Source organism: Eurypyga helias, unplaced genomic scaffold (assembly GCF_000690775.1).
Source record: "Eurypyga helias isolate BGI_N326 unplaced genomic scaffold, ASM69077v1 scaffold5046, whole genome shotgun sequence".
Taxonomy (NCBI): Eukaryota; Metazoa; Chordata; class Aves; order Eurypygiformes; family Eurypygidae; genus Eurypyga; species Eurypyga helias.
In genome coordinates this window covers 64,946-85,797 of record NW_010255897.1, presented here as the reverse complement: position 1 = coordinate 85,797, position 20,852 = coordinate 64,946, and the positions used below count along the sequence as shown (strand labels likewise).

Sequence of the window (20,852 nt, the reverse complement as noted above, 5' to 3'; positions counted from 1 at the left end):
GGTAATATTAAGATTAAAAAAAAAAGGAATAGTCTGATGTTAATTCAGAAAAGTATTTACAAACTCAAAAGATGGGTAAGTATTAATACATAAAGCCATTTTCACAATTTTTTTAAGGAATTTATTTGTACATTCTGTGTTGTTCATCATGTCAGGAAGCAGGGAAAATGTTTTAATGATATTACAGAAATTAACATGAGTACATTAAACCTTGGCACACAGAAAATGAATCTACAGATTATACACTCCCTTTTCCTCTTTGGTAACTTCTTTGTTAGCCAGACATAAGAACATCATTTCTAAACAGGCACAACACAAATAAAACTACTTAATAACCATGTATGTATGTACTGAGATCTCAGCTTTTTGGAAGGTCAAAAGCTGTTTCCTTTAGCTCCTGCCTAGACTGACTTTCTGCTGAAAGAATATCCTTCCTCTGCTATAGAAGAAAGTACAAACCACAGGTACTGATGGAGTGAGCTAGAAGATGGTCCGTGTGCGGCCATCAGGCACTACATTTCCTGAACATGAGGCCTCACTAAAAAACCTGTAACACGCTGAGCAGTACGACCAGCAACTGAGGTCCTTCAGAGCAAGGGGAACAGGGGGAAGCTGGGACTCCAGCACTGGACCCTTCTGCTGCCTGAGGATGTATCCTACACTGGCACTCACAGCATTTGGCTCAGCAGCTAGGTGCACAGTGATTTGTTTTGGATATTCCTCCTTTTGTGTGCTAATTTTACATGTACACTTAAAAAAAAATTAAAATATGGACATTTTATTATGTGACAAACCCCTAATACAAAATCTTAATATTTGGACAGTATTAATTCTTTTATATGTCCTATATTAACCCCAAACTGTGATTTTAAAAGTCAATCAAAACACTAAAGTGTATGCAAGCATTTTTCCAAAGGTGCAATTTCTCATTTACCACAGCTTTATAATTATATGGCATAAATAATAGCATACATTGCAGAAGCAAGATTTAATCTGTTTATCAGGAATTACTTGATGTTTCATCCAGTATCAAAACATTGGTACTTCATACCTTGCATTTCCTTTTTTGATATAGTAGCTAGGTTTCCTCCAAAATCAATACAGTTATTCCGTGCAGCATGCCATGTCAATGTATCGTTTTCAGTAAGGCCAAATACTCTGAAACACTGAAAAAGAGAAACGTGCCAAATCTGTAACTGGATGGAGTTTCAATTCCTGGTGAAAGCATCTTTGTAATAAACAGGATAAGATGGATATTTTAAGTAAAAAGGGAGCTTAGTCCCTTCTAGCTTGTGTTTAGGTTTTTTATGAAGATCTATACTAGAAAACTGGTATAAGCCCCAATATTTTTGCATACACGTAGGAGAATATGTCATCCTAATGATTTCAGTGGAAATTATGTTCAAGCTTCTGAAGAACCTTCTGAGGTGTGCCTTTGTGGGAGGAATGCCTAAGAAGACCTTTGTTTTAGCACAAATCCAAAACAGACCCATACCAGCTGCTATGAAGAAAATTAAATCTATCCCAGCCAAAACCAGCACGTTCTGACTTTACAAATAAAACCATGAATTTACCATTTCTTGTAATATGATCTATGAGAGTTAGACATCATTAAACAGCTTTGTCAGAGTCAAGCAACCTAAATGTGCTATTTAAAGCATGCAACTGAAAAGTTAATCAGGCAGTTTGGGGAAAATGTTAGGCAAAAGGAAGGTAGCTCCAGTCGGCAGTCAGAAGTGGTGTATAAACACTTGGAGAGGAGTCAAGGAAAGAGCTTTCGGAAGATGCTTTTCCAGGAGGTGAGGAAGTGAGAGATACTTTGGCTTGAGAGAGCACCATGAAAGGGAACACACTCTTCAGTTTGTGACTCTTTTCCCCAGGACTGAGAGAGGGAAGGAAGGAGGAGACAGTAGCCAGTGGATCTCAAACAAAGGAGCTCTATCAAGCTGAAATCGTATTTTGGCTTAGCCAAAAGGAAGACAGACAGAGCTAGATAAAGCAATGTAATAAAGGATTATCTTCATTGTTAGGTGTATTCTCAACAGTGTATGCTGTTAGTTTATAGCTTTTATAGCTTTGTTGATGACAATCTATGGATTTTTTTATCTTGAACTTTTGTCTTTTGAGAAGGCTGAGTGATCTTAGATAATAAAGTGTGGTGAAGCTTGTAACTAAATTATTTTAAAATTTAAATAGGTATTTTCTTATAGAAACAAATGATTAATTTGATCAAGAAAAGGTGTCTTAGTGGCTTAAGAGCCAGTGCATAGTAGACAAGCAACAAATAAGTGTCCACGCAACCTGTGACAGCCAGATACGCTCAGCACATAAACGAGAACGTACAACAGCTCCACACAAGGAAAGTTGTTCAGCCATCCTTGGCATCACAAAACACAAGCAAAAATCTAAGATGATGTTTTCTTCTTGTACATCTCATGACCCCCCTCATAACTGCTGAGATCCCAGTAGAGGCTATAATTTCTATTTCAGGAATCATATTTTTGGAGTCTTTAAATATACACAATCAGAACATATTTTGTGATAATTGAAAACCCCACCACAACTGAAAAACTGAATTAAAGATAATTTTTATTCTCCTCTTTTAAAAATGCAATATACTGACATTTCATACTGCACCTTGTTATCAAAGAGGAGCCAGTCTTCTGGACACCCACCCTGTGGTGGTGGTAAAGTGGGAACAACAGTTGGACGAACAGTATCATTAAGCCTTTCACAGATGAATAACTCAACACTGCCACAGTTAAGATCATTCCATGTACCTGAAAAGAAAAAAAAAGAGAATAAAAGAAAAACAAAATGCAACTGAGACTGGGATAAAAAGTACCCTTTCCTAAAGAAAATCTATCATAGGAATTAGAACTGGTTACATTATTTGTACTTCTCTCCCCCAGAAATAATGAGTAATTTTTATGTACGTTTCTTAAAAATACTCAGGTTTTCAGCAAAGCTCAAATATTTTGTCTGAAAACAGAAAGATTTCAATATTGCAAAACTACAGCATTACCGAAGGGGAGTTTTAGTTCAAATGCTTAATTCACCTCTCTAAGGTCTGTAAGTTCTCTAGGCTCACTCTGTCTATATAAGGTACTCAGTCCCTGATACGTTGCTACCTGAGCTTCTCACAGTCTTACAGTCTTCTAGGTATCTTTTCTCCCTATGTAAGTGTGATGTAAGAATATAACATTTAACATCATCATACCCATTTTACAGATCAGGAATGAATAAGAAATGGCATTCCTTTCAATAGCTGCAGACAGTTACAAGGTAATTATCTACAGCAGAGCTAATCACACCTTATGTTTAATGGAGATATTGTCATTATAATTAAATAAACTTAAGGAAATAATTCATATTATTTTAAAGATGACCTCCAAAACAGGACATAATATCTTCTCCCCAAAAGTGTTAACTTCCTTCCATTGACCTCTAACACAGCTTAGAAAGATTACCTCAGTTATAGATTTTGAGACTAAAAAATATTTAAAATCAGAAGAGATTAACTGCTCCAGGTAAGACTAAGTGCTTGGCTAGTGTAAGCACAATTACTTCTAATTCTCTGTATGATAGGCTATTTGTATTTATTTTAATTAGTGTATAGCATTGATTAGTAATAATCAAAACCGTGCCCAAGATTTTTAGGAATGGCACAAATGATACCTGAGAGCTGATGTCCTTGAGAGGTAGTCATAAAATGGACAGAGGTTAGAGGAAAAATAGTACTGACTCTGTAGTTGGTCTGATGCTTAACTGATTTGTTCATGTTGCAATTTTCTGACAAAGCTAGGAATCAAATTGCAGATGTAATCCAATGTTCTAGCTACATGGAGTTCAATTTTTTAAAAGTGCATAAATGAAAGAAGAGAATATTATTATTTTCCTATGCTTTTTAAACACTCTATTACACATGAGCCTCCTCAGTATTGTAACTCACCCAGCCTTGCACATGCAGCTCTCCCAAGCCTATGCCACACCATGCAGAATGAACGTTGTTATAGCACCCACCTGTTTGGGTATACATGACCACACAGTTTTCATCATTATTTGCAAAATTGGGTTCGTTTGGAGCCCAGGCAACATAATTCACTGGAGTTCCATCCATCCACCTGAAAGAAATAATTTGGGGGAATTATAATTCCTAAATATAATTAGTATATAACAATATAATTAGTTAATATTGCTTTGTAAAGGAAGTATTTGAACCTTTTATTTTAAGTTTCCTATATCCTAGGTTACAAGTACATGTTGTTCTCTGGCAAAAAAAAAAAAAAAAAAATTCAAGACCTTCCACTTGGAATTAATAAAATATATCTTTATATTAACTGCCTACTCTGTTGACCTGGACCAGGTCTGAACTAACCATCTCAACTGGTGGTCCCAGCCTTTCTTGGTCTCTGAGTGTGCACGAAACACACCAGTGTAGAATTTGTCCTGGCTTTCTCTGGAGCACAAAACCAGAAACCTGAGCCTATTTTAGTAATTTCCTCAGTCAAAAAGCAGTAAGTTAAGATCTTGAGGGTAAGAGAGTGCCTTGAACCATATACTGGGGACCACTTGGAACAATTTTGTTAAACAAATGAAACCTTTAATGTTATACAGCTATTGCTTTCAGTTGTGCTACAATCATTTCCTGGTTTGGTGATTCACAAATTTATTCTTAAAAAGTAGCCAAGAAAAAAAGTGAAAAAGCCTCAGTCTGCTGAAAGAAGGAAAGTCAGGTGGGGAATCTGCCAAGACTGAGAGCCTTCAGACATCAGCTCCAGGGTAATTTTGTGTTTTTCCCATTTTGGAGACTAAGCAACTGTATGCATACATTTGCAAGTAAACTTCAAATACGGAATTGAACAGGATGCCTAGCTGCTTCCATTTGCTAATCTTCCGTGCCAAATAGGAAAAAATACTACATACTAAACTGGGAGAAATAATATAAAGAGAAATAGCAGCACCATCATCCATCAGGGAGGAGGGTAAAACTAGTGAGGAGGGGAAGGGAGAATGGGACAAACAACAGTGTTTTCTCAGCAATGGATGTGATGTAGAAAGCAGGAGCTCCAGGAGATGAGACTACCAGTCTCTATGGATTGTGGCCAAGAAAGAAATCCTGAGACAACAGAAGAAAGACTGAAATGAGGAGGCTGAAACTCATCTGATGAACCTTCAAATCCTAGGAGAATGCACTAGAAAAAGAGGTGGGGGAGGTGGCGGGAGTGGGGAGGGGAGAAGACTGCCACAGAAGAAATGTGTCTGTAAGTCATCTAAGGCTCCAGGGGAGGTTTAGGACATACCCACTTTGTTTCCAAAAACATTTGTAGAAGTTTAATGACTCCATGTAGCCTGAAGATGTCCTGCCCTGAGCTCTGACAGGACAACCTTCTGGAAATCACCTCCCAGAAAACACCTCTCCAGTACTGATATTTCACCTCTAAAAACAACCATGATGCTTCTCACTGCAGGTTTTAATGGTTCTTTTTCTTTGACCATTTGAATAATTAGTCATGTCTGCAAGTACCAACTGGAACATCCTAGAAACCTCCAACCAATTTTATCTTTCATCTAACAATGAAAAGGGGGTGACACCACACTGACTCTGAGTGCACATCCCCGCCTTGCAGCACAAAAGCAGAGTATAGAACCAAAAGAAGGTAAAGTAGACAGTGAAAATATTGCATGACAAGTGCTCACCTGAGGAGCAGAATCGTTTTTTAAAACTGTATGTAAAGACATGGCTGTAGACATGTTATGTCAGTCACTGAACTTCAACAGCCTCTTACAGGCAGCCATGCCAAATATTCACATTATGAATCTGACAAACTTAATTTATTTTTACTTACCGGAATGTCTTGTCAAGGCTCACGCTTAAACCAATATAGAAGTTATTTCCCCAGTTTTTATAGAAAGTCTAAAAAAACAAAACCCGAGAATTTTAATGAGCTATAAGAAAACAGATTTCAAACAAAATACGCAAGCTCTTAAAAAGCGCTGTAGCTTTCCATGTACAATTGTATAGTATGCACTATGCAGGGAGTTCTGGGATTATGTGCCTGAACTGGAAAATTCAAAATTTTCAGTGTTCTGGGGTTTTTTTCCAAAAATAGCAGAATGGAATGAAAAAGAAATGGAGCAGAAAGTTCTGTTAAGGTAAGAATGGCCTCTTAAGCAAGCTATAAAATAAAGCAATATTTTTTAGAGTTTTATGAAAGCATAGTGAGAATTTACCAAAAGGCTACAAGTAAATGGTGAGGTTTAGTACTTAGTCATATGGAGGAAAGGATGGAATCATATTTGTTTTTAATAGTATAAAACTATTTTCAGAAGAGTATACAATCAGCAGCTTATCTTCCTATTTGAAAATATTCTAGCTTAAACCTTTTACTGAAAATCTGAAATCTGTTTTGACCAAAAAAAGGGAAAACAACTTTTCTTGAATTCTGTGAAGAGAATTAGTTGGAAAACAAAACATATTCAGCAATGATAGCTTTCAGCTAAACAGAATAGAAAATGGTGCCTCAGAGCAGGACAGAACAATGCCTTTCTGAAGTAAAACATGTTTCTTACATATTTCCAAACAAAATTCTTTTCACTTTCACCCTCAATGACAGCAAGATCACCACCATTCTTCCTGCAAAATTCCCTGGCTTTTTCCATAGGCATTGGTTCCTTGCTGAAGTAATATTCCTTGTGATTATATATTATCCAGTCATCATCACTAGCATTATATCCATAATCTGCAAAGATAAAACATTAAGCAGTCTGTGACAGAAATTAACTTTATTATATGTTCATTTATTAATGGTTTTGGAAGTACAAAACTTACTGAATGTGGTAGTCGGCTCTGGTTTCAGTGGTGTTCCTGCAATGTAAATCAGTATCTGAGTATATTACATTTCTCAAATATCTCTCAAATATATTTATACAGTCATTATCATTTTAATTCCAATTAATAAAATTAATTTTAAGGGTTACTCAGTGTGCTTATTTTTGTCACAGAATTTCTCAGAATATCTGAAGAAAAGGTGTTACTACATTACCAAGTTGCAGCTGATCACAAGTTAAGCTCATAGAAACTATGCCCAACTTCAGGCTGCTGTATTTCACTTCCTCAGCGTGCTGCATATATATCCCAAACTTACATGTGTATCTCATGGATGAATTCATAGTTTTCAATGGCTTTTATTTAAATTAAATTGTATTCAGTGTTTCATAGTGCTTGATGGCACAGTTGGCTCTAATACATGCAGGTCATGTGATCTGACCGGGAAAGGATGTTCTTATCTGCATCTAGAAGTTGCTTAAGGAAGAAAGTTATGTTACCTTTTTTTATTTGGCAAACATAGTTCTGCATATGTTCACAAAATAAATCATTCCAGTTCATATTAGTGTAGCCATTAAACACGCCACATTTTTCATTTCCATCGTAATTGTTTGGTTCTCCATGTGCCCATTTTTCAAAATTTACCTATAGTGGAAACACAGCTTTGTTATTATTTTCCTTTTAAAGTCAAACAATTGTATTATATCATTCTGTTAAAGAAGAATGTAAGTCATCTAACTTCATGATCCATCTTGTGCTTTGATGCCAGACCTTATAAGGAGAAGGACGTGACCCTTGCACAGCAAAATTATTTGTCTGTCTATTTATAAGCCATGTTAGTAAACCAAGAAGTTGTTGCCCCATTTGTTATCAGGAGAGATGAAGAGATGAAGTTCTGTCAAGCACTAGAAAGAAGTACCTAAGTACCATTCTCTGACGCTCGGGTGGTTATCCTGCTCTGATGTTTCAACCTGAGACAACCCAATAATGCTGCCATCTGGACTTGGTTCTTGCAGATTTTGATCTAATTAAGACAGCGAGTGCAACAAAGCCTAGCTTGTGTAGATATAAAATTATTTGTAACAGTAAATTACAAGTGGGAATATAGAGATTAGTACAACTAGATCTGCTTAGATCAAGAGAGATATTCCATCACCTTTGGTCTTATTTCATTGCTCTAAATGTCATACAGTTATCTACAACTATGAACTAAAAAGATAAAAACTAATTCCTGAAGTGGAATCAGGTAGTAAAGACTTAAGGCCTGTGTAGGATGAGATTAAAAAAAAAATTAGGAAAAAGCTGGAACAACAGATTATTTACTCACTGGTGAGCTATCACTCCATATAAATCCACCGTCAGAGTCCAAGGCATTTAAACCCATCCAGTAAGAGTAGTGAAGGTAATCTCTCTTTCTAAATTATTACAAATACAGATAATCAGGCACAGGGTGAAATAGAGAAGGAGATTGTTTATCATTACATTATTCTCAGTGTTTTGACGCTTGAAGTATCATTTGAGACAGTCATAGAATGGTTCAATCGTCATGTGGGGAAAAATACCCTGGCATGGCATGGAAGCAGTGAAACACAGCGTCATGGGAAAGATCACAGGTGGCATGAGTCCACAAATACTGAGTTAAATGAAAATATACTTTAAGGCCTTGGTTCCACTAAGTAGCTTAGGCATCCAAATTCAGACCTGTCTATACTCATAGGCTTGATTTAAGCATTTATGTATGCACATCAATAGGTCAGGCTTTCCTTAGTCTACCAATTTTTCCCCTTAACTAAGGAAGGCAAGAAGTATAAACTATTCCTGTAATCAAGAGTATTTCATCTCCTGATGAACTGCAAATATCAGTTTTATCTCTTTGAACTAAACTCAGTTGAAACAGATTTTGATGATCCTTCTTTCATTTTTGTGTATGTTCAGTCTAACTCAATGCATAACAACACCTTCCCAGAGACCTGCCGAAAAACCCTTTTGCTCACCTCTTTTTACCCATTTCCTTTCTGCTACTTTGCAAGGATATACACCATCTTTGCAAAGTAGAAACTGATCACCAGAAATCCATTATGTCTTTCAGAAAGCTCATTTTTCAAATGTGTGGGGTTTTGTTGTTTGTGTTTTGGTTCTGTTTTTTTTTTTAACCTGTGTCTGAACAATGGAGTGTGCAGGTACTTACAAGGAAACTATTAGGTTTTGTTCTTCTTCACTGTGGATACATGCCAGATCTCCTCCAATGGCTCTGCAAAAATCTCTTGCACCAAACCATGTTTGCATTTTCTCCCTTCCTCCCTGAAAAATCTATAAAAAGTGGAAAATTAAATACTGTGCTGGGAATTACAGAAATTTATAAACAGAATCTGGGCTTCTCTCTCTCTTCTGGTTGCCTGGTCTCTATCTCTTACTATTTAATTGTGCAACCATGAACCTGTGGTCATCTATCAAATTTGATTATTGCTACTTTGCTTTTCTTACCATCTCAGGGGCACTGTGACTCCAAACTTCAGTTCAGCCTACATACAGTACTTCCCAAAACTTCCCAGCCACACCACCTGGGGATGGCTGGAGACATGTTACCACAGACTACCTATCAGGTCGGCAGGGTAAAATCCACCTTCCATGCATACCTGGAACATATTCTCATTTGAAATTAAAAGCATTTGCACTGAAAAATTAAACACATACTTTGAAGCAGAAGCTGCTCTGATGAATGGATTGCCATCCGTCTGGGCACAATGGGAGCGGAAGGGTTGTTGTTGGAGGAGGTGGGGGGGTCACTCCCTCCACCAGCTGCTTGCAGAGAAACATGTTTGTGTCTTCACAGTTCAAAATATCCCATAAACCAGCTGAAGTTCCTGTTGTCACGGCCACGCAGCCTGACTCACTTCCTTCATGAAACAAAAAATTTTTAGACCTTACTGATAAATGGCTGCATCTTCTCAAAGCATATGCTACTTACTTAACAGTAACCTGTCCACACTGTGTTTGGATGCCAATAGCTGACAGCAGCTCACACGCATTTCAATTAAACCATAAAAGGAAATTCTATCAAATTCCTTTTACTTTAGAGTATGAATCACTTCTCAAAACCATCAAACAACAAAGAGCAAATGATACCAGCAGCCACATGCAGTCCCAAGTGGTCTACTAGAAGGAATCGTCACAGTTCCGGATTTATTCCCTTTTGCACAAACGAAAAGTTGCACTGTTGTTTCTGCTGCTTTATGCCAGAACAGTTTCTAAACCATTTTTTAGCTTTCAAACCTTCACTTCTTGTGTCTCCAGAACAGAAGCTCAGCAGCCCCCATGTAAACTTGCGTTCCAGTGAGTGAAGGTGACCATATCCCCATTGGCCCACCTGAACGTTCCCTGCTCTTCTACGTCTGAGAGACCAATCCAGAAATACTTTGCTGGACTGAATCCAATTACAGAAGTCATAAAAGCTTGTTCGTATCTGTGAAGAATAAGTACCAAACTGATGTATCATGTTTCATTGCAAGTTGTTCAGTTCTTCAAACAGTTCATTGTAGAAAACGTGGTAAATTTAAGGTGATTTGTTAATATATGGGAAAAAGATAGGTATGGATTGAAGCAAGGATAATGATCTTGCTTTTATAGTTCTAATTGACATATAATTTATTTTGTATTGGTAATGTAAAAAATGTTTAGAATTTAGAGTGATTCTGTTCTCCTTTGGTACTGCACAATGAACAACACAAACCAAACAATACTTGTGTTAATGCATGTATGTGAATCACTCTGTACAAGTAACAGATATAGTGTTCTACTGAGCTTTATGATAAGGTTTAGATTTTTACATCTTGTTACACTTGGGGGAAAAAATCTACTTTTAATCTAAAAAGGATGTTTCCAGATCTGCCTGTTGCAAAGAAAAGGCTGGAAACCTCAAAACCAGAAGAAATAAATACTTCTGTATTTATCTGTTTATTTTTAGTTCAGTAAGTTTTAAAACGATCTGGTAATCTTGAGTTGTTGGAGTGTTGACAGTCTTTCCTGGAGTCACAGCAGTGTAGGTGTGTAGTAGCAATGGCTTGAATCTTTGTATCAACAACATACATGGCACTGATGTATTTTGTAATACCTCTTCAGTTCTACCATAAGTTTTCCAGTAAAGGAGTGGTGTCATGCTAGACACTACGAATAACTACAAAGTAAGAAGAGATTTTGGATTGGCCTGTCCATCCTGGTTGCATGTATGAAAGGACAAGAGTTGTGTTTCCATACCTGTCTGCCACAGTAGCCAGGTAGCTTTTGTTTTCTTCACAGATTTGTTTTGCTTGGGAAAAACTTGCTGGCAACTGCCCCACAGAATAACAGTAAAATCCGTGCTTCATCCAGCCCTGTGAGTGTCAACAGCAGAGATGCACGGAGGGGCTGTCAGATTGCACAGCACACGTCCAACAGCCACATTAATACCCCACCCCAAGCCAAAATTAATCTCAGAAGCCATGAGAAGAAACAAAGAGGATAACCAAACTTATCTTTTGTAACCACAACTCTGTGTCTTACCCCTTGATAAAGGACTGACAAGGGGTCATTGTGAGCAGTGAGCCGTGGTTATGACTTGGAGCCAGCAAGCACACTCACAGCCACTTTGCAGGCTCCTCGTGTGAAGCCTGCTCAGCCTTCTCATCATGCAAGTGTAGCTATTGCAAGAGGCTACAAACAACCTGCAAAACAGCCAGCTCAAATATTCCTGCCTCCTGTGATGGGCTAATCGAAGCGAGAAGGCTGCGTGCAACCCAAGACCAATGAAATACAGCATGGAAAAAATACTGACATGCTCTGCAGCGTGGCTTTTGTGGGTGAAATTATCAGCTCTGCACTAGGAAAGAGCTGAGTGAAGTGTGCATGGAGGGGAATGAAAAAAAGAAGTCGATCTACATTTTTGGTTGAATAAGGAAAAAATGTCCCCGTTAGTCTAAGAAGTATCAGTACATATGAAATCATCAGTTTTCTAGGGCTCCACCAAGAACAGCCAAAATAATTGACCGATTTCTCTGATGCTCACCATCGTGGGAGTGACAGTGCAACCACCTTTCATTGCTTTTGCTTTACACTTACTTTCTGGCAGCCTGGATAAGTAACCTCATCCCCTGACTCTTCTGCCAAAGGTTTCCTTTTGCAGATGTAACCGAGTTTCATTTCACAAGCACTGTTAGCCCAGGATCCATCCTGAATATGGGAAGAAGAAACCACAGAGAGAAGTGAGATCTAGAGAAAATCCAGATCCAACAGGCGTATTCACCATCCTCAGAGAGAACCCTTCTGTCTTCATATGGCTGAGGCTGTTTCAGCTCTCTTCCTCACCTTGCTGCTTTCTCCAAAGCTCCCAAATAGGGAACACAATAAAGGCAGCAAGGGCCACATTTCCTCAGAGGGGTGAGAATGAGGGCTGCATGTATTACAGATTCAGTGGTTGATGAGAGCGGGAAGGAAACAAGCTGTTCCACTCTATTCTCACCAGCATAGTATTTATTCTGTTCATATAACCACATGACAATAGCAAGGAAATGTTGGATAAAGTAAATATAAAATATGAAAAATGTATTGCTTGTCTTTTTCCATGATATTATGATATGCTGTTTTATGCTGAGTATGAAACAAGATAGGATTTTTTGTCTCTAATTTTTTGTATCTTTAGTAATTTGAGCCTCCAAAGTAGCTCTAATAAACCTGTATTTTAGGCACTTTAGTGTAAACATAAGAAAGTTCCCACTCCAAGAATCGCACTATGCAGCTATGACCAGCCGTGTTGACTGTGGATGATGAGTCACTTCAGTGTCAGATGGGAGATCTATCGTAAATGCTGCAGAGCAGACCAAGTTTCAGCGCAGTACGCTGCTTCTGGTGCTCTACCATAGGCCCTCCTAGATCTGGTCTCCAGTGTCCCTCCACACCAAGATATTCTCAATTAAACCAAGTTCATAAAAACCTTTAAAACCCTTGCCCCTTTTTACTTTTTTTCTTTTTTTTTTGGTCACAGATGTTTTCCTTTTTAGGGGCACAAAGGACAGAAGAAAGCAGGAAAGTGGGAAAAGGACTTTTACCTCTCCCTTCATAACAATGCAGTCTGCCTTATTCCGTGTGTGGGTTGGCTCTCCGTGATGCCATTTGGTGTAAGTCACAGGTGTCCCATCGCTCCATTCAAAATACATTTGAACCCTGAAGTCATTTAGACCAAGCCATAGCTCATCTTCTGGCTCTGGGAACACAAAAGTAATTGTAGGTCTGGGTATGTTTTAGAACGGAAGCACCACATCTCACACCCACTTTTGACTGAAAAAGTACTTTTTAAAAAGCATTTAAGATCATGGCTACAATGATTAAGTGAATAGTAGCAACAGTATAATTCCAGATAAAAGTGTGACCTGCAGGAATACTCACTGTAACCAAGCTGAGACACTGTAAAACTGTACTCCTCAATGTTATGAATACTCGCCAGCTCTCCATCTTCTTTTCTACAGGAAGACTGGGCTTCTTTCCATATTTTGGGTGTTCTGTAAATTTTATAGCAATGGCCTGCATAGGCCACCCACTCCCTGGGGCACTTAGGAGTCTTTAAGTCACCTAAAAAAAAAATATTTCAAACAATTAATGAGCAGTCCTGTTCAGTGCTTCCTTTTAGTCGAATTACTGACATGAATTTGAAATATTGGAACACATACTGTCAGATGAGAGAAGAACAAGTCTGAGGATCATAAAGAATACAAAACAGATTGTTCCAACTCAATTGTGCTGGGAGCTACTGAAAAAAACCTCTTTTACAGGATTAAATACATAATAAACAATTTGGCAAGCAAACTTGCAGGGCAAAACTCCATGTTAAATCCCCCTCAGTAAGGATCTTGGTACAGCCAGGTTTTACAGAAAATGGCCTCATTTTCCTACACAGGAACTTTATCTTGGTGAATTTTGGAGATTTTGTAATTTTTTTCTTCTGGAAACACCCAGTTCTCGGGAACCAGTTGGAGCTCCTGCACAGCCCATATCAGGTATCAGAGAGCCCAGACACATTTATGTTATACCAGACATGTCAGAAATCCCAGATGCACAGAAATGCTGCACAATTTGTTCAGCAGATAGGTCTTGGCATGAATTGAGTATGGCCAACCACCTTCCACTGCCCTGAAGGTTCACATGGCCTGCACCTACAAAGTAAACTGAAGAGGGCAGGATGTGTGCCCAACACAGGCATGTGACCAACCACATTGTTCAATGCTCCCTGGACACAGGTCTGACCTGCCCAAACTTGCATTCCCCTAAACAACATCCAGGCATGGTTTGGAGGTTAGCATGGGTCAGAAACCTTTCCCAGTGAGCTGTCTGGATACAGTCAGAATGGCACATCATACCAGCTATGATGTGCCATTCATCCCCTGAGCCAGAGAATAATCTTATATACTAGTACATATTTAGTTGATGGAGTCACTGTAGAGTTAGTTGCATGCTGGGAATTCCCACGTGAGGCAACTGCACACCTTTTTCTTTACATAGATAAGATGTGGTCTGCCTCAGGTGGAAAGGGAACTCAACAAGAGAAACACGTCAGCCCCATATTCTGAACTTTTTCTTTCAGAATAGAGCAAAATGGGACAGAGAGAACAGGGGGAGCATGAACTCTGGCTCATATCTTTTAGCAGGACACATTTTTATTGCATTTTTCAGACCACGGGAACACATAATACTGCCTTCTTTAGTACCCCGGGATCTTTTCAAAATTATGAACAATATCTAGACCATCTTTAAAATGAGATGGATAATTAAAGTCTTCTCAGTGTTTGACCCAGGTCAACAAGTGTAATCCTTTTGTTTTGACAATGTATTGTCATTTCACATATGCCATCCGCCCAGTATTTCCCACTCCCTATAAAAAATAGCCTTAATTTTTTTACCAACTTACCTGAGATAATAGTGGAGGAATCTAAGGAGGAGTTTCTCTTTTGGCAGATATATCCCAGTTTCCGATCACACATCTGGTTTTCCCATTTGCCATTCCTACCTTGGAAGGTCCCACATATTTTTCCCAAATCCACAGAGGGATTTCCTTTAGGAAAGAAGTACAGAGTCTCTCTGTTACACTGAAAAATGCCACCTCATCACAGAAGGGAATGTGCAAGTCTTTTGCAGCTGCAAAGCACATTATTTTTTAGAGTGATAATTCCCAAGAGATGCAACAAGGGAACGGCACTGGGATGGCCAAGAGGGATGACATTTTGAGGCTTGCCCCTGTTTTCCCATGCACCACTGAAGAAGAAATTCGGTGTGTTTGAAGTATAGCAGCATACAGAAAAAAGCTCTATAAAAGTTGATCATATCGGGTGGTAGGATTGCAAACAACTCATCATCCTTGACTGTTGAACACTGAACATGAAATACATATTCAATTCCATGGGAGTGCTCGCCTTTTGGATTTCCCTGTCATCACAACAACTATTATGAAAATACATAACATAGCAACATGCAGGCTGGTGACTTAGATCCTAAGAAAAGAGTGGAAACTTATTCAGATAAAGTACATCAGCTAAATGTCATAAGCAGTAACTGAGAACAATAGAAAATATTTTCATGCAATGTTCCTCTCTATTTTTTTCCTCTTTTATTTAAATTCTCCTTTTTCATCAGGGCTTTTTTTTTTTTTTTTTTGATTGAATAATATGCCTGATGAGAAAATTATGGATGGAAAAAAGAAATAGAGTGAGGTGTAGATATTTGTTTTTAACTGTTTTCTTGGATGAGCTATCTACTTTTTCTGGAAAATTCAGAATTAATGACGAACCATATCTGATGTTATCCCTATTGCTATAATACTTTCCCATAATCTTTTGTAACCTGTGAAAATTCTAGGAAGCCAAAGCAATTAGGTAACAGGAATTAGGTAACAGAGAAGAGAATTTTGGCCCAGATGCTGATCATTGTTTCAGAAAAGTGCACTTACCTGGAGCCCAGTTTAGGTATCTGAAAGGACTGCCCCCAGCCCATTGCCAGCCACCATCAAGTGCATTGAAAAGACCAGTCCAGAGCTTCACATTGATGCCCAGGTCACTAGTGAGCCCTAAACGGCCCAAAGAAACAAACAGTCAGGTTATTAAATGCCTCTGATTTTGTAAGTTATTCAGTAAAACTTGAAATAAAATTTAAAAGCATGGAAAATGAAAAAATGTCATAGTAGATATCTTTTTTTTTAATATAGCTTAGACTTTTTCCACTATTTTAATAATTTTTTCTTATGAGAAAGGGAAAAGCTTTTTAAGAATGTCACTCAGACCTGTTTTCACAAGGTAAATATAAGTATCCATGTTAAAGATCTTGGAACTGACCTACATTTTAAACATATGCATTAGGTTGTTTGGGTTTTTTTTTTACTTTACCTAATAAATACATTTGGTCATGAAAGTCTGTGACACTTAACAATTCTGCATTCTGCTGCTGGCAGCTTTTTCTTGCTTGGTGCCATGTCAAAAGGGACTTCGAGTTTATCTGATAGTTGGTTTCTGTCACAGGGTTTGTTTTCCAAAGGTCATTGTTGATGGTATCTATAAAACATGGTAAGAGCAACTTGACAAGATAATCATACTTGCTAACACAGAAAATAAAATCTTCCTTGCAGACAAAAAACATGTAATTGTATGATTTTTTTTTTACATACAGTTTGCCCCACTTAAAAACACTTTGTCTATTAATCACGTAAGGAATTATTTCTGCATTGACCCTATTCCTTTTTATTTACATAACTCATCTACTCTCACAGTTCAGCCCACATTCACTCACTCACTGATCTGTTCTACCTGTACACATAGATTTCTCCTTTCCCCCATACAGAAAATCTTGGTCTCCACACCAATTTCTTACCTTGGGACCCCTCTTACACTCTCCCAGACCTCCCAACATGACAGAAACGATCGTTTCCAATCAGTCACATGTGAAGCAGGGGTGTGAATTTGTGCTGGGGTTATTGGAAAGCTGTGTTGGATGATTTGTGGGTGTAAAGAGCATTGGAGCACCAAAAGCAGGTGAAGGTCACTGCCCATGTCCTGCACCCTTTATTTGCTCCAGACCTGCTGTCTTCTGCTCCATCCTATGATACACCACTGCATCCTGCTTCCCTATATCTCACCCTCATCCATTGCACCTTCTGTCTTTCATTTGCCCTGACTTTCTTTTCACCCAGTCCTAGGGGTCTTCTCTTCCTTTTTATTATCAGTCCCAGTCTCCACCCTCAGAATATTCCCCATACGTACCAGCCTCAGGAGCACTGTAGGCACACTGCTCATCACTGCTGGAGAGACAGCGAGAGTGAAGAGCAGGTACCTCGTTTATCATTGCATAGCTCATCAGCAAACAAGTCTACCCAGAATCTAGCTCACTGTCCAATGCTACTTCCACATCCCAATAAGATTTTGACCATGAAAGTGGATGAAAGTTTCGCTTAACGCCTTTCCTGAAATCTTTATAAATACATTACCTTTCAGTGGACAATTTCCAAAAATTTGGTCTTTGTCAAAATCTGAAGAAGTTGCACACCAGAGAGTGGCTGGATCGTCAGTCTGAGGGATACACTCAGCGTACCATTTGCCATTGAACTTAAAAGGGAATACGCAAGGTGCACCAAAGGCATTTCCTCCCAGTGTATAGACTTCTATGGAGACGAACACAGATCAGTAGTAGTCAGTTGGTATCAGATGTTCACCACAGTGTATGCTCATAGGCAGCTCTCCATGGACACAGCTGAGTTGTGCAAGAGCTCAACACACCAGTATTCCATTACCACAAAGCCTTCCAAGGCTGTTGGGCCAATCAGGTGTGACTATGAATTAAGAGTCAAACAAGCCTTAATTGGCCCTCAAAATTATTTCTGTCTAACTTTTTCTTTTCATTGCTATCTGGGCTACTGTGTCAGATCTCACTCAGCTCCTCCCATTGCGTACATACTTCTTCTGGCTGAAGAGGTTTGGAAAGAAGATAGCAGAGTATTTTCATTAGCCTTCATGAGAGGAAGTTTTATCTTAAATTTGTGACTCTGCTGGGAATCGACCCTCCCATCTCTATGCAGTCTAATTTGCCACTCTCTGAACAAAATTATAACTAACTTCATTTCAGCTGGAACTGTTGTAGGCAACAGCAAAAATTTCATTCCTTGAAAATTTAAATTCCCACACTACCAGTATTGCAGTAGAAAGGAGGTTGAACACTTGAGCCTGGATGTCCACTCTACACAGCCCAAGAGGGATAAGAATGTATGGAAAGGAGATCTGACTCTCCAGTGTTCCTTTGTCAGGGTGTTAGGATGCACTGCATTCTAAACCATTAGGGACTGTTTTTCCTTTTGCTTTTTCCTATTTTTTCTTCCTGCTGGGCATCAGAAACACCAGGTAAACACTGTTAAAAGGGGATTACATCTACGTTAACTAGAAATTAACTTCTCAGAGGTAGTACATGGCCAAACCAAGTAATAGCAACAATAAATATTTTTATATAACCCAATGACTGCTTCGTCTAGAAATTGATCAGACATATTTTGAAACAGTCGTAATTTCCTTCTGCTGTTTCTGTACAAACAGAATTCTCCTTCTCCCTTCAGATTACATCATAAGCCTTTGTCATTTTATTCTACCATTTGAAAGAATTGCACTTTCTGAGCTATGCAGAAATACATAGTCATATTTTCCTTGCATTTCTACACCCTATTTGTAGTTACCTCCACTACTGAAGTCACTGTATGAAAACGCTTACTGTATGACAAGCAGGCGGTGGAGTGCTTTGTAAATAGGAGAAGTCAGGTTACCTGGAAATAGAGATTAGTTTTCATTACTCACCCTCATAGCGCTGAGAGCACAAGCTGTCTGCAGTTCCATGGATTTTCCACCTGCTCCCTTCACCTGCTCCTTTGGACAACCTGATTTTCTTCCCTTTCCCTTTGCCATAGTTGAAAAATAAATCCTTGCCGTGGATTGCAAGCATCCCATTTCTACATTCCCACCACTGGAGCTCATTTGTCCTGTTACAGGATTCCAATGTGATGGCAGCCTCGTCATCCTTGGTGAGCACTCCCAGGCAGAGCTTGAGTGCCAGGCTCAGCAGCTGCGTGGCAGAGACCCACCTGAACTTTTGAAACTCGTTGTGCTCATCACAAGCAGTAGTGATGACTGAGCTAGAGTTTTGAGCTTGGGCACAGAGCTTGCTGTCTTCATTATAGATTGAAAATATTCCGCTACCTATAAAGAAAAATGAGAATGCAACCAACTAAGGAAAGATTCTGTAGGAGGTAAGTCAGTTACATGCTATGTGATAGTCTGCTACATCTAAAAATTGAATTTATAGAGTCCACAGGGAAAGAAATCAAGGGAAGTTAATCATCAGTATGAAGGATATTCATTAAAATGTTCTTAAAATGCAAGCAACACAGAAGCTGAAAATACAGCTCTTTCAAAAGAAATTGCTCTTCTTCACCTCCCTCCTTAAAGCACACTGTTCTCAAAATGCCATTCAGAAATGGCCTTTATTAAATTTCATGAGTACTCCAAAGTTCCACCACCACACAGCATATTAAACAGGTTTTAATTTTGCAAGTAAAAGGATTTTTTGGTTTAGAGCTATTAAAAACGGTTTACATACCCAAAATTCAACCGTTTTGTTTTATATTTGGCCCAGAATGACATTGTGGTTGTCAGCTCACCAAGCAAGTGGGGTATTTTTTGTTGTTAGTTAATTATTGTGGAAATATTTGGCAACTGTGCAGAAAGTTGTTTCTTCACAGAGTTCAGCTTGTGAGTTTCTCAGGAGGGAAGCCACAACTTGCAGCATCATCAGTTCTGCGCACAGCTAAACTAAATCAGTATCTTAAGTGCCATTAATAGCTAGACTTGTAAATAGAAATGAGACACTGCACAACAGGGCTTTGTTTCTTAAGACCAGCTTGAAAAAAGAGGCACAACTTCAGCTTGCTCCAAACCTTGGCCATTTTTGCATCTCGGCTTGCATCCCTGAGCTCCCCTCTAAGTGACAGCACCATCACCCAACTCACTCTGCTGTGCCATTGAGCTTTGCTGCCACACAGCTTTCTTGCCAGGGGTGGAATAGTTAAATGGGACATGATAGCTCCCCACATCCCAGCGCTGCTAGGGACTGGTCAAACAGCCCCAGTGATGTTTCTCTGAAAGGCTGCAGACCTGAACAAGCCAAATGGCATTTCCCCTAGCACAGCTTTCCTGCTGCAGTGGGTCTTGGGAAGGTTAGCAGAGGATGGGTTAGAGCCAGCTTGGTCTCGCCTGAAAACAAGTGCAGAAGAAATTCCCCTGTAGTGGATTAGATGAGTGTTGGCTAGTCCCTGCTGCCATTCAAGCGGTAGCACTGGACTCCTGTGGGAATTCTCTCACTGGGAGCCTCCTGTGGGAAAGAGCAGCAGGCATGGCATCATTTGTTTTCCTCTCAGCAGTAGTGTCTGAAATCTAACAGACAGAAGCTTTTAAGGTCCTTCCTAAAGCTGTCAGCTTGGAAACAGGATTCCAATACACAACAGCCAGTATGCCACTGTCTATGTGAGCTGTCTAAGAAACTCAAAGTACAGAACAGCCAGTAGTTCTGTGCGTGCTGAGAAGACACTGCCCTGTACTTCTGAGCTGTTCTAACCTCAAATGGAATCACTTCAGATCACCTTTCTTCTGCATTCAGATGGCTGATTTTCAAGAAACAGCACTGTTGAGTTTATGCCCACATCCATTGGCATATTTCTTTCACTCACACACCACCTTGAAAACTGGGTTAAGGAAACAGGATGCCTATACAGATACTACCAAATTTAAGAGTTGAATAAAATTGGTTCAAATTACATGCTTTGACTAGATCTAAACTCACTGTCTACCAAGGAGGACATCAGGAAAGCATGAAAAAGAGCTTGCAAACCTCAGTACTCAGCAGAGGGCAAAGACTTACCAGACGGTCGAAGAGATGTACTAAAGGAAAAGAGAAATGTCAGGAGGAGGTAGACAGCCAT

General features: G+C 39.0%; 1 protein-coding gene across 1 annotated transcript in view; it reads right to left on the bottom strand.

The window, feature by feature from the left end:
- Positions 1-20,852, bottom strand: part of LOC104511015 (macrophage mannose receptor 1-like) — a 30,506-nt gene extending 9,654 nt beyond the window's left edge. Inside the window, exons 1-21 of the mRNA XM_010153457.1 lie at positions 20,792-20,852; positions 18,676-19,074; positions 17,325-17,498; positions 16,231-16,395; positions 15,798-15,914; positions 14,763-14,906; positions 13,247-13,429; positions 12,910-13,064; positions 11,924-12,034; positions 11,084-11,199; positions 10,141-10,292; positions 9,524-9,726; positions 9,018-9,139; positions 8,157-8,244; positions 7,330-7,474; positions 6,833-6,868; positions 6,574-6,743; positions 5,850-5,917; positions 4,024-4,124; positions 2,638-2,780; positions 1,052-1,166 (exon numbers count right to left, since the gene is read on the bottom strand). Of these exons, the coding sequence (XP_010151759.1) occupies positions 1,052-1,166; positions 2,638-2,780; positions 4,024-4,124; positions 5,850-5,917; positions 6,574-6,743; positions 6,833-6,868; positions 7,330-7,474; positions 8,157-8,244; positions 9,018-9,139; positions 9,524-9,726; positions 10,141-10,292; positions 11,084-11,199; positions 11,924-12,034; positions 12,910-13,064; positions 13,247-13,429; positions 14,763-14,906; positions 15,798-15,914; positions 16,231-16,395; positions 17,325-17,498; positions 18,676-19,074; positions 20,792-20,852 (2,968 nt within the window). The remainder of the gene's footprint in view (positions 1-1,051; positions 1,167-2,637; positions 2,781-4,023; positions 4,125-5,849; positions 5,918-6,573; positions 6,744-6,832; positions 6,869-7,329; positions 7,475-8,156; positions 8,245-9,017; positions 9,140-9,523; positions 9,727-10,140; positions 10,293-11,083; positions 11,200-11,923; positions 12,035-12,909; positions 13,065-13,246; positions 13,430-14,762; positions 14,907-15,797; positions 15,915-16,230; positions 16,396-17,324; positions 17,499-18,675; positions 19,075-20,791) is intronic.